The following is a 12,293-nucleotide window of genomic DNA, read 5'->3' as shown; positions in this document are numbered from 1 at the left end:
CCCGTTCGTTCATATATTCATCCATTCCATCCACAGACTGATTGGTAAGTATATGCTGCATGCAGGGGATGCAAAAATGGAAAGACAAAGTCGTCGCCCTTTAGGAGATTAGAAGCTAATGGGTTCTAAACGTTCAGACAGTTAGAGTGCAGTGTAATTATTGTGATTGTGAAGGTATGTTCAAAATGCAGTCAGAAAATTAGAGGTGGGAACATCTACACTGGCCTGATGACGTCAGAGGAAACTTCACAGAGGTGGTAACACAAGCTGAGACTTGATGGGTGAAGAGTTTGCCATGGGAGTACGAGCATTCCAGACAGAGGAAATAGCATATACAAAGGCACGAAGGCTTGAAAGAGCGCGTCAGATTCAGGGAGAGGCCAGTAGTTTAGTATGGCTAGAGATTAGATTGCACAAAAGATGGAGATGGAAGTGCAGGTGGGACCAGATCACAAAGGACTTTGCATGTGATGGTGAGAAGATTAGATTTAACCCAGAGCAAAGAAGTGAAATGATTATATTTGCTTGTTAGAAGAATTGTTGTGGCACTGGGCCAGATAGGATGAGGCTGAATTAGGGCAGAGGCAGTAGGGAAGGAAATGCCTGGGTGGTTTCAAGAAATATTTAGGAGGTAAGATGGTTCAGCTCTCTGGCTTATTTGATTGGTGAGGTGGTGATGCCACCAAAGAGACAAATAAAACAGAAGAAAAAGCAGAGTGGAGACCGTGAATTCAGTTTGGGACCTGTTAAATCCAAGGCATCCGTGGAACAGCCAAGTGAAATGTCCAGAGGATAGCTGGCCCTTTTGTGTTTGGAGCCCAAGTAGGGGGTCTACGTGGAGACATAGATTTGAGAAGCATCGGCCATGGGAATGGATGAACTTGCCGAGGGAATCATGAAGAGTGCTGGAAGAAGAGCGTCAAGACAGAATCCTAGGGAGCATAAATGTTTAAGAGGGGAGAAAGAACTAGCAAAGGAGCCACAGAAGGGTTGGCCAAAGGCAGGAGACCCAGGAGAACATGGTGTCATTGAGGCCCAGGGAGGAAGCCTGAAGAAAGAGGAATTACTACAGAGAGATCAAGAATGAGGAAAAGTGAAATTTTCCCTTTAGATTTAGCGCTTGGTAACCTAAAGGAGAGAAGTTGGGGATGGGAAGAAGCCAGATTCACTGAGGAAATAAGGCAGTGGACATACATAGACTATTCTTCTTCCCAAAAGGCTGGCTGTGAAAGGGAGAGAGTGGCATAAGATAGTAGCTGGAGGGGACCCAAAAGGTCAAGAGAAAGAGTTCCTTTTCTTTGTGTTCTTAAGATGGGAGAAATGTAAGCATATCCTTGAGAGAAAGAGCCAGCAGAGAAAGAGAAGCTGAAAAGTCACCAAGAGAAAGGGGGAGAACTGATGAGAAAGGTGGTGGTGAAGGCAGGCAGGATTGGAGTCAGAGCCCAAGAAGAAAGGAGATACACATTCCTCTGGAATGGGAGAGTTGAAGAGTTAAGGGAAAAAAGCAAAACTTCATGTTAAAACTGAGACAGCGTTTATTTCTCTTGCCCCAAAGACAGAATAAACATTTAAACTGTCTCTTTGTCTTTGCCTGATACCATGCTACTCCCCAGAGACAGCACCAGGAGGTGGCCAGCCTAGAAGGAGAGAGAGAGGTTGGGAGCTCCGATGTGTCATAGAGAATCACAGAATTTAGAACTAGAATGGGTCCTGGAGATCATCATATCCAACTGTAGAGGAGGAAGCCAAGAAACAGGGAGGTTGTCATTTGCCTGTCCAGTTATAAAGTCAGTCAGTGAATGGGACTTTCCTGTCGGTCCAATGGTTAAGACCCCAGGATTCCAATGCAGGGGTGCAGGTTCAATCCCTGGTCTGGGAATCTAGATCCCACACGCCGTGCAGTGTGGCCAAAAAAATTTTTAAATTAAAGAAAAAAAAATCAGTCAGTGAAGAACCGGAACTAGACCCAGAACTGATTCCTGCCCAGGGTTCCCATCAAGAAGGATTGGTGAAAGAGAGAAATGGAGTAATGAAATGTCCCCTCCTTCCCAATCTGGTAGCTTCCATTTATTAATATTATTCTGTTCCAGGTACTATTCTTAACACTTTACAGACACAATCTTGTTTCATATTCACAATGACCCTATGAAGTAAACATTATCATCATCATCCCTATTTTTAAAATACACCCAAGTCTCTGTAACTTGAAGAGGCAAAGGCAGAATTCAAACACAGAGCTGCTAAACTTCTAAGCTTATTCTTTCACTGTATCACTTAACAAGACACTACCTGGTCAGACTGTAACTTACAGAGCCTGCTGGGTACCAAGGCCCCAGTACAGATTATACACAGGGAAATGAGCAGAGCTGGGTTCGTTGATTGTAAGATGCATTTTTTTTTCACATTTTGACATCTCTGAAATTGAGGTGTGTTTTACCAGCGATGGCTGTCATTGTTTAATTGGCAGTGTTTTTTCCTCTTTCTTTCTGTGTGGTACTTAAAATAATGGCATGTCTTGCAATCATTCTGTCTGGATTTAACAAAGCACAGTAAATTTAGGTGCCATTTCCCCAATATCCTGTCTGCAAAGAGACAAACTAGAGCCAAAATAGCTCTGAGATCAGGGGACAGACAGAAAAGAGCTAAGCCAGGGTTTGACCTGAAATGAAGCCTAGGAACTTAAATCAAGGAGGAAGGCTGCTGTTGATGATGTGTGGGGTAGAAGGACATCTGGCCCCAGCACTGTGCCCTAGTGGAGGGCAGGCTCCTTCAGTGCCTATTGAGGTGAGCTCAGTTCAGCTCGATTGCTCTCGAGCTGCCAGAACAGGAGCCAGGGTGCCCAAGAAAGCTTGTCAGACCAGCCTGGGCAGTGCCAGGTCTGGGAATCAGCCCTCTGATGATGTAGTTGGATTATATACTTAGCAGAGCTATCTTGTCTTTGTTCTTTGGGGAGTGAGGAGGAAAGCCAACCTTTTTGTATCTGTACCATCTTTCAGCCTTATGCCTTCTCTTGACAGAAAATATAGCTCTTTCCATGTTCTGTGATCCGTCTGCTTGTGCTGGAGGCCTGAGGGAGATAAAAGAGAATTACGTTTCTTAAGACAGTCCCAGAGGAAGCAGAGAAGCCTGGAGGGTTAGTGGTGGCACTGGTTTAGGGGACCTGGGGGTTAGCAAGGGAGCATGGAGTGACAGAGACTGATTGCCAAGATCCTTATTCTCTCACAGCTAAAAACACGTGGAGATGGATGGCTGAGGGGTAGCGGAAATGGCAGTAACAGTGGCGTCTGGTGAGCACCAGAGAAGAAGGGTGTGGTTTATTCTCTACCGGATCTCTGGCCCCAAGGACAGTGTGTGGCACATAGAGGGCACTCAGTAAACACCTGTTGTTGTAGAGCATCCGCCTCCCCTGAACAACCCCACCAGAATGGCTGCTTTGGGACACACATTCCCCTTCTACGCTGGCCCCGAGCCGAACTTCCCAATGGTCACCACCTTGGCCGTCATCATCACCATCTTTATGACTTCACTGGTCACCTTCATCATCATCCTGCCAGGCATTCGGGGCAAGATGGTGAGAAACAAAACCAGCCCTGGAGACCCCAGCCCCAGAGAGACCTCGGCCTCGAGGTGAGGGGGCCAGACTTTCTGATTACAATCAGATTCAGGAAAGAGATTCTAGTCCCGAGAAAGCGTCACCCACCCTCCCAGCAGAGAGCTCCCTGCTCATTGATTCAACAGATAATTACTGAGTATCTATTATGGGCCAGGCACTTTGATCTCTGGTGACCAAGGGACCTCAGTTCTAGAACACCCTTCCCGAGTCTGGAAAGAGAAAGGGTGGATTTGGAAGGAGGGTGCTCCATCCTAAACCCGCCCACCCTGTGATGCAAAGGCTGTTCCGGATCCTGCGAGTAGTGACCAGCTTATTCATTGGAGCTGTGATCCTGGGTGAGTGTGGAGTGTAGCTGACTTGGGCAGCTGCCTGCATCCCATCTCTTCTATCCTGGCTCCCTCACAGAGGCTCTGCTTCAGGGTGGGCTTCTAGACCTCCCTGCCTGCACGCCTCCCTCACCCTGGCCTTATCCCCTCACATCTACCTTTGCCCTGACAGGTGCAAGCCTCCTGGATGCATCTCTCCAACCTTCCTAACATATTTATTCAGAGGAAAGCAGGTCAAAATGAATGCCTTTGGGGACAGGGTCTGCGGAGGCTGGAGGGAGGGAACGGTGGAGGGCTGCTTGCTTTGCTTTGGGGATTAGGCGATAGGAAACACAGAAAGTCTCTATGTTGAAGCTCTCTGTGTTTGCCCAGCATGGTTTATTATGTTAATGTTTCCTGCCCCAGCTGCTTGAGTAGTTCTCCCTATATGGGGGCAGGAAGGGAGGACAGGGGGAAGAGGATTATGACCAGGGGAGATATTAGATTCTGACCCATTTATTCATTTATTCATCCCATACCTATTGTTGGCAAACTTACCATGAGCCAGGTCCTAGGCGGGTTAATGGATACACAACTATGAGCAAAACTGACATGGTCCCCTTGCAGCTCTCCCTCTGACTAACCCAGCAATGCCCAGACCTCCCTGCGTTCCTGAACATCAAACTCCCCAACCCCAGCCATGAATTTCAGTTCTGAGTGGTCTGTGGGCCAGGTCAGCACCAACACATCATACAAGGCCTTCAGTTCGGAATGCATCAGCACCGCTGTTGGGCTGCTGCAGATTGGGCTGGGAGGAGTCAACATCACGCTCACAGGTGAGGGGGGGCTCTTGCCTGGGAGGAAGGGAAAGCCTCTGCTCTGCGGCTTTGGGATCTATGTTGGGTGTGGTCTAAAGAGCTCTAGGATCCGGGCCGGGGGAGGTAGGAAGGGAAGTTCTCAGGCCTCAGAAGCTGCCTTCTCTCACTTGAGACCAGAGCCTGGTCCTCTTCCAGTGTGATAAGCCTCTGCCCAGGTAAATACCCACTCTGGCCCTCGGGTCCCTGCTGGGCACAGCTGCTCCATTCCCCAGGGACCCCAATGCAGCAGCTGAATGGAGACCGGCTATTACAACAAGGAGTCCACCTGGCGCCTGGGGGAGAACTATGCCGAGGAGTATGCCAAGGCATTGGAGAAGGGGCTGCCAGACCCCGTGCTCTACCTGGCCGAGAAGTTCACCCCACACAGCCCGTGTGGCCTGCATGGCCAGTACCGCCTGGCGGGACACTACACCCCGGCCACACTGTGGTGAGGGTGGGACGGAGGCCCTGCTGGCCTAGACCCAGGAGTGGGGTTCCTACCCATCTCTCCCCCACTCATGTGGAGACCCCTAGTGGGACAGTCTGGCACCAGTCACCACGGTGCTTGGTTGGGAAGCCCACAGGCAGGAATCCCTACCTCACCTCTTTGGGGTGTCCTCCACCTGGGCCCCTCCAGGTAGAAGTTCACCCCAAACAAGGTAGAGGTGCCTGGGCCAGCCTTCCCCTGGCTCTCCAGGGTGGCATTCCTCTGCTGGCTGCTGTGATGCTGTCCATGCCTGTGCTGGTCTACGGTGGCCACGTGCTGCTGGCCACGGGTGTCTTCCAGCTGTTGGGACTGCTCTTCTTCTCCACGGCCATGTCACTCACCCTGCCCTGTCCCCTACGCTTGGGCACTGCCACACTGCACACTCACCGTGGGCCTGCCTACTGGATCACATTGACCACAGGTGAGGCCCAATCCTGAAGGCAGGGATGGGAGGACTCAGGGCTGGGGCCCGTCAGGTCCGTGGGGTTGAGCGTCTGCCTCCAGGGACCGAGAGGCACTTCTGGGGACCTTTCCCCTCTTTAGAGCCCCCTCCGTCTTAGATCCCTCATCGCTGGGTTTCCCCTTCTCAGACCCACAGCCCCTCCCTCCTCATATGTCCCTACTCCCCTGTGTCTTATCTCTGTCTCTGTCATGTCCCTCATCCCTTAACTCTCTGTTCACCCAGCTCTTCCCCAGATCTTACGATCTCATGTCCCCCCTTCCCCCAAACACTCTTCTCTGTGTCCCCCATTCCTAGAACACTTCTCTGTGCCTATTTCACATAGCCTTAAATTGCCCTGCAGTTTTATTGTCCTCTCCTGTCCCACTGTGTCCTGCCCTCCCCCCAGGGTTTCTCTGTTTTCAGAGTTCTCTCTCTCTCTCTCTCTCTCTCTCTCTCCTGGGATGTAATTGAAGGAGCACTGGGTTTAGAGTCCAAAAACTCAGAGCAACAGAGCCACACCAGCCATATGACCCTATGCCAGTCACTTCTCGGAGCCTAAGTTGCCCTGAAGCAGGGACGATATAGGCTTCCCTTAAGAGGGATTCTAATGCTCTTAGCAGAAGATGTCCTTGGGAAGGTGTTACTATCACTAAGGTGGGATACTTGTTGCCTCATCCCCAGGCCTGCTCTGTGTGCTGCTGGGCCTGGCCATGGTGGTGGCCCACAGGCTGCAGGCTTTCTTCAGCCACTGTGGGAAAGGACCCTGTCCTGGAGTGGGATCCTGAGGAAGGGGGACTCCTGAGCCCTCGCTACAGGTCCACAGCTGAGAGTCTCGAGCCCCAGGACATTCCTCTGTCAGAGGCTTCCTCTGAGGTGCCCTGTGAGGAGTCTGACTTGCCCTGGAAAGTTCATCTCCCTGGTGGCCACCCGGACTTCCAATCTGGCTCCAGACTTCACTGGAACTCCCCCTCCAAAACACCACCAGAACTGCCTGCAGGATGGGTTGTATCAGGTTCCCAGCCCCAATGTGTAGGTGGAGTAGGAAAAGAGGCTCTACCTATTGATGTTAAAACATGAAACAAAACAAAAAGCCCTAAGGCAGATGTTGGGGCTGCCATAAACCCTGCTGCCATGCGTGATGAGACCAAGCAGGGGCTGCCCCTTCTTCTGCCCAGCTACCCTGCCCTCCCTTGGGGCTTTGCCTCTTCGAGGTGCCATTTACTGAAACCCAGCTCCACCCACATGATGACAAACGTGTACGGGGGGCTCACAGTGCGATTCTCCCATGTTCCCTCTCATCCCTCTGCATCTCTTGTTTTCCTTTTTCCTGGCTCCCTTTTGTTCTCCCTTCACTTCCCCAGCTTGTGTGATCTCTTGGTACAATGAACGTACTGCGAGGGAGGAGAGACCAAACTTCTTGTTCTAGACCTAATATTAACCGATTGTGCCCCATTCTCTCTGAGCTTCAGTTCTCAAATCTGCCAAATAAGACTGTAGGACTTGCCAAGGACCTAAAACAAACAAACAAAAAATCCCGGGGTTTACAGCTTTAGGCCTTGCTGACATTTACCTCGGCCCTCAGACACCACCCCTTTAATGAATAAAGTGAAGCTAGTGAATAAACTCCAAAATGCCATTTCTTCTTAGCCCCCTCATCTGGGCCAGGGGAGGGGGATCCCACAGGGCCAGCGGGGGTGGAGGTGTGGGGGAATGACCTGCCTGGTCACTGCTACCATCCACTTGGGGTAGCTCAGGAAGATGCAGGCTCTGATTGTTCTTCTCTGGGCTCACTAGAGGGCACCCTCTCCCAGACCCTTTCCCGGGTTACTCTGCATTCTTCAGACACAGAGAATCCGGTGTCTGTGGCAAAGCAGAGAAAGAGTGTACTAGGCTGCCTCCAACCCAGGGAAGTCTCCCCAGAGCTCGTATCCCGAAAAGCCTTGAAAAGCCATGGAAAATAATGGGAGAAAGTTTAAGAAAAAAAGAAGAAAGTTTATTTACAGCTCACGCTGGGAGACTCTTTCCCGGGTGCAGGCGGCACATCTGAGGCCACTGGCCCTTTCCCCCCGCGCCCCCAGCGCAGTGCCCTCCCGGAGCTCCCCAGGCCCGGTGGGCACTGCTCCCCGGCCTGCGGGGGACCAAGGCAGAGTAGGAGTCCGAGGTTGAGTCCCTTTCACAGGTTAGTACTGATGGTTAAGTCTGAGCCCCAGAACTGCTTATGCAGTGGGTTGTTGAGGATGAGAGAAGAGCTCCCTTTCGCCTGACTTTCGAGGCCCTTGACGCTTCCATCCAAGAAGGTGCGAAGAGCGCTGGTCCGAGCGTAGTGGAGACTCAGCACCGCAACTCCGAGGAGGAGGCACAGGATGCCTGTGTTAGCGCAGTCGCGGGTAAAGAGGGCGGTCAGGGCTCCAGAACCCGGCCGCCCGACTCCATCTATTGGAGGTATTTGCGTTTCTTCCCCAGACACACGCACCACGGAAAGACCTCTAATATGGCATACATGATACACGGGTTCGCACGCCACTGGGGCAAGATACCGAACCCTTCCGAACTCCCTTCCCCTCCTCTGTAAAATAGGCACAACAGTGCCTGCCTCTACGAACTACTGAGAGGGGCAAATTAGATAATATATGTGAACTCATTATGCAAACCGGAAAGCGCACGCTGGGATAAATCTCGTCTCTGCCCCCAGACACCCGGGGGCCGGTTCCCTCGGTCCTCACCCGTGGCCAGTGTGATCCAAAAGGCGGCACCGTAGTGAGTGGTGAGCTCGGAGGAGCCAAGGCGGAGCTGGCAGAGAGACACGCTGGAGATGGAGGCGAAGGCGAAGACGGAGAAGAGTACGAAGGCGCCGGTGATCAGGAGAGCCAGGCCTCCGTAGTGCGGGGCCGGCATGGAGAGCAGCACGTTGGAGAGGAGCCAGAAGCAGAACGCCACCCTGCGGGGAGGGGACCAGCGGAGCTGTGAGCCGGATTCCCCCAGCCCGCTCGGGTTCCCACGGGCTCGTCTCCCCTACCTCCCGGCCCCAGAACAAAAGCCCGGGGCTGGGATGGCGGAGGCGCAGGGAAACACTGGAGGGGAGTAGCCGGCGCCCAGCCATTGCTGGGTCTCTTCGGATTCCCACGGTCTGTACGGACCTCGTGACCATCTGCTCGCGAGGCGGCAACTCTCACCCCAAGCGCGTCGGTCTGTAACTGTAGCTCACATCCTCCGGCTCACATGCCCCCACCCCGACCCCCGCCACACACACGCACGCGCGCGCGCAAGTACGCAAAGTGTCTTCTTTCCGCGCTCACCACAGCGTGGCCAAGGCGTAGTGTCCCGCCAAGCGGTATTGGCGGTAAACCCCGCAGGGGCTGCTCGGAGTGAACTTCTCCGCCAGATAGAGAACTGGATCCGGCAGCCCCTTCTGCAATGCCTCCGTGTACGCCCCAGCATAGTTTTCGCCGATCCGCCAAATGAACTGCTCGTTGTAGTCGATGGTCTCGTTCAACTGCTGCACTGGGTTCCCTGCGGAGGGCGGCGTCGTCACCCGGCTGCGTACAGCGAGGACCGGGCAACTAAGCGGATTCGGATAGGAGAGTGAGAATCTTGAGAGAAATAGGTTTGGCAGCGGTTGGGGAAAACACAAATCAATGAGAGCCAAAAGCTATTCTATATGAGCTTGTGGGAGCTGTCCTCACAGGTCCTCCAGCTGCCCCTGCCTGCCACACACCCCCAACCATGGTGTCTGTCAACCTCAGGAGTTCACTTCGCCGCAGCTCCTCACCTGTGAGTGTAACATTAACGCCCGCCAGGCCCACGTATAGACCGACGTGGGCTCGGACGCGTGCCGCACTGAAGGCCTTGTAGGATGTATTGGTGCTAACTCTGCCCACCGACCATTCTGTGCTGAAGCATACCGCTGTGGGGAGAGGCAAACCGTGGGGGAGGGGAAAGGTTAGGGAGAAGATTGGGGAGACGGGATTGGGAGGGTGGTGATGGGAGTTGGGACACTGCACAGAGATGGGGGGGTCTAGGAGTCCAAAGGGATATACGCGGTAAGGGTGGAAGAGTGGGCACTAGAAGGAGCCCACTAGAAAGAGAATGGGAAGAGGGAGCGGGAACCCATCCCCAGTTCTCCATTTTCCCAGGTGCCCTCAGGCCACCTCCTTCCTCACCCCAGGTCCTCTCCCCCTCCGCTGCATCACACACTCACCCACAATTTCTGCTCCTATGAACAGGCTGAGGAGAACTCTCACCAACCAGAACCAGCGCTGCAGGAACAGGAACCGGGTCAGGCCTGGGTACTGCCCAACCAGAGTCCCCAAGCTCTCCATTGACCCCATGCCACCCGGGCCTTTAGTGCTTCTGCAACTTCCCTCTCTTGCCCACTTTTCCCAGTTACATTCCTGACCTTTAAAGGCTGAAGGCAAGTCATGCAAGTCCCTCTGAGCCACTGGCATTTTCTAATGTTTGCTGGCTGCATGATTCTGCCTCCCAGCCCCATTTTCCAGTCCACCCTGCAACTGGGCTGTCTCTATCTGCTGCTCTCCCACCACCTTCATCCCCTTTCCTCTTCAGCCCTGGTCCCACCTCCTGCTTGGGTCACTGCCATGATGAGGCTCAGTGAGTCCAGAAGTGCTAGGCAGGCAGCGGTCACCTCCCTCAGGAGAGGGAGGCCTCAAGGTCTGGTCACCAAGTAGAGGAGGTGCGAACACAACCTCTCAGATATTGCTAGGTGTGCCAGTTTCCCAGAAAACAAACACAAGACTCAGGGAGGCTAGGTCCTCCTAGACTTGAGAAACAGACAACTTAGGCTCTGGGAGAGGAGGGAATCTAAGAAAAAGTGCCCAGTCTGCTACAACTTGGAAGAAATTTCTGTGGCGATATCTCTGTCCCACACACATGACTCAACCCAGTGCACAGGTGAAACACAGCAGTATGAGTTGCTGGTTTCTGTCCTCTTGGCCAGAAGGTCATCACCTGAGGTCGGGATGGGAGTGGGATGGGAGTGGAGGTGCAGCCTGAGGAGAGGCAGGAGACCCCTGCAGCATGTGAAGACTAGAATCGGCACCAGGATTACTGGACTGGGCACCCACTCTCTGCAGCAGCCTCCTGAATGTTCCAGCTGGGGTCAGCCTCCGGATGTCTTGTATGGGACCTCTCCCTAACCTTGGGAAGGGGTGCTTGCTGGGCCAGACTTCTGCCTATGCTCCACCTGTCTGGTTCAGTGCTTCAGTGCATGGAAGATCTTGCCGCCGTCTTAACTGTCCTATCCTCCAGAGACATGCTATCCTTGACGCCCTCCACCCCCAGACCTAAACTTCTAGTACCCCCTTACCGAGTGGCCACGAATCCCGGGCAAGATGAGTAGGAAGCTGGCAGCCAAGGCCAAGAACACCAGAATGACAATGAGTAGCGGGACGCTGATGCCGGCGGCATGCCGGGGCTGAGGGTAGAAGGGCAGCACACCGTTCCACAGAGTCATGCTGCAACCCGGCCGAGCTGGGTCTGTTCCAACGGGGAGAGCGGTCACTGGCGTCCGAGCCCGGATCCCACTTCCCTTTACCCCGTTCCCTGCGTGCGAGGACTGGACTCAATAGACAAGTCAAGTCTGAGTGCCTCGGCTTGCCCCTAAGGAAGCGCAGAAGCTAGCTGCCCTCAGACGCTCTGGGTTGGCCGGGACGGAGTTAGGTAGGTGGGAGGGCCAGCTCTGCGTGTTCACTCTGCGTTTGGAAGTCGCACAAGACCTGAAATCCTTTTTATAGCAGCCTGGGCAGCGTGCCGAGCCATGTCGGGGCTTTGCAGCCAGGTCCCAGAGGGATAAGGTCATGCAAATGAGAGGCGGAGGTTGCTATGCAAATGAGAGGAGCCCCACCTGCATAGCAAGAGGGTGAATTCCAGTCCAGATGCTCACATCTGGTGCTGGTCTGGCCTGAGTGGACACCTGCACAGCTGGCCTCAGAGGACCCAGAGAGGAGGGTGAGAATGAAGCCGGGGAGGCTGAGGATCTGCGGAGCTGGGGAGGAGTGGTGGGGGAGAGGCAGAGAGCAGAGCAGAGAAGCAAAGATTCCAAGAAAAAGAAGACTTCTGACCCCGATGGGGGCCCTAAGCCAGAGGTCTGAGTGGGACTTGGGACCTGATCTTCCCATCCCTCATGTCCATGCACAGGCATTCACTGAGGGGTACGAGGGACTGCAGGTTCCAGATTCCCAGCTCACTAGCCACGTTCCTTTCCCTGCCTCCTCTAGGAGAAGCAGTTCCTGAGGGGTAGGACTCGAGGCTTTGTTCGGGACCTGGGAGGCTGGAGGTAAAGTCCTGCCAGGGACTGACAAACCCCAGAGGATTTGTGCCTCCCGGGTTCCTGTGTGTGATCGGGGTTAGTTCTTCCACGGGGTGGAGGGTGGGGACCAGTGTCACTGCCTTGAGGGCTGCTTATGCGTTTAAAAAAGTGCCCCGCAGGTGCGGGTACTTGGTGACGTTTCTAAAAGCTTCGATCCAGAAGTGGACACGGCTGGTGCCTCCTCCTCCTGTGCCAACTGTCGGTGTGGGGGACGCCTGCTCCGTGTCTCTATGTACCACCTCCCACCCTTTTGGCCACAGGGTC

The 12,293-nt window shown here is 53.7% G+C and overlaps 2 protein-coding genes across 2 annotated transcripts; one reads left to right on the top strand and one right to left on the bottom strand.

The window, feature by feature from the left end:
• Positions 1 to 3,424: 3,424 nt before the first annotated feature.
• Positions 3,425 to 7,856, top strand: LOC132528433 (dual oxidase maturation factor 1-like). Its single transcript, XM_060164302.1, is given in 10 exon segments — positions 3,425 to 3,571; positions 3,891 to 3,948; positions 4,617 to 4,754; positions 5,009 to 5,031; positions 5,033 to 5,223; positions 5,473 to 5,492; positions 5,495 to 5,683; positions 6,386 to 6,449; positions 6,451 to 6,623; positions 7,783 to 7,856. Coding segments are annotated over 10 exon segments (1,077 nt in total).
• LOC132520408 (dual oxidase maturation factor 2-like) lies at positions 7,676 to 11,411 on the bottom strand. The gene is made up of 6 exons (XM_060149162.1): positions 11,028 to 11,411; positions 9,903 to 9,960; positions 9,474 to 9,608; positions 9,001 to 9,214; positions 8,428 to 8,642; positions 7,676 to 8,071 (listed from the first exon to the last, which is right to left on the bottom strand). The coding sequence occupies exons 1-6, from the start codon at positions 11,172 to 11,174 to the stop codon at positions 7,878 to 7,880; spliced, it is 963 nt and encodes a 320-aa protein (XP_060005145.1). The 5' UTR covers positions 11,175 to 11,411; the 3' UTR covers positions 7,676 to 7,877.
• Positions 11,412 to 12,293: the final 882 nt, after the last annotated feature.

Source organism: Lagenorhynchus albirostris, chromosome 1, assembly GCF_949774975.1.
Source record: "Lagenorhynchus albirostris chromosome 1, mLagAlb1.1, whole genome shotgun sequence".
Classification (NCBI taxonomy): Eukaryota; Metazoa; Chordata; class Mammalia; order Artiodactyla; family Delphinidae; genus Lagenorhynchus; species Lagenorhynchus albirostris.
This window is presented reverse-complemented; position numbering and strand designations above follow the sequence as displayed.

Excerpts from the sequence above, each read along its gene's own strand:
- LOC132520408 (XM_060149162.1), bottom strand. The coding sequence starts at position 11,174 with ATGACTCTGTGGAACGGTGTGCTGCCCTTCTACCCTCAGCCCCGGCAT. Across the intron at positions 9,961-11,027 it reads CCGGGATTCGTGGCCACTCG|CGCTGGTTCTGGTTGGTGAG; the intron begins GTAAGGGGGTAC and ends CTGTTCCTGCAG. Across the intron at positions 8,643-9,000 it reads TACGCCTTGGCCACGCTGTG|GGTGGCGTTCTGCTTCTGGC; the intron begins GTGAGCGCGGAA and ends CCCTCCCCGCAG.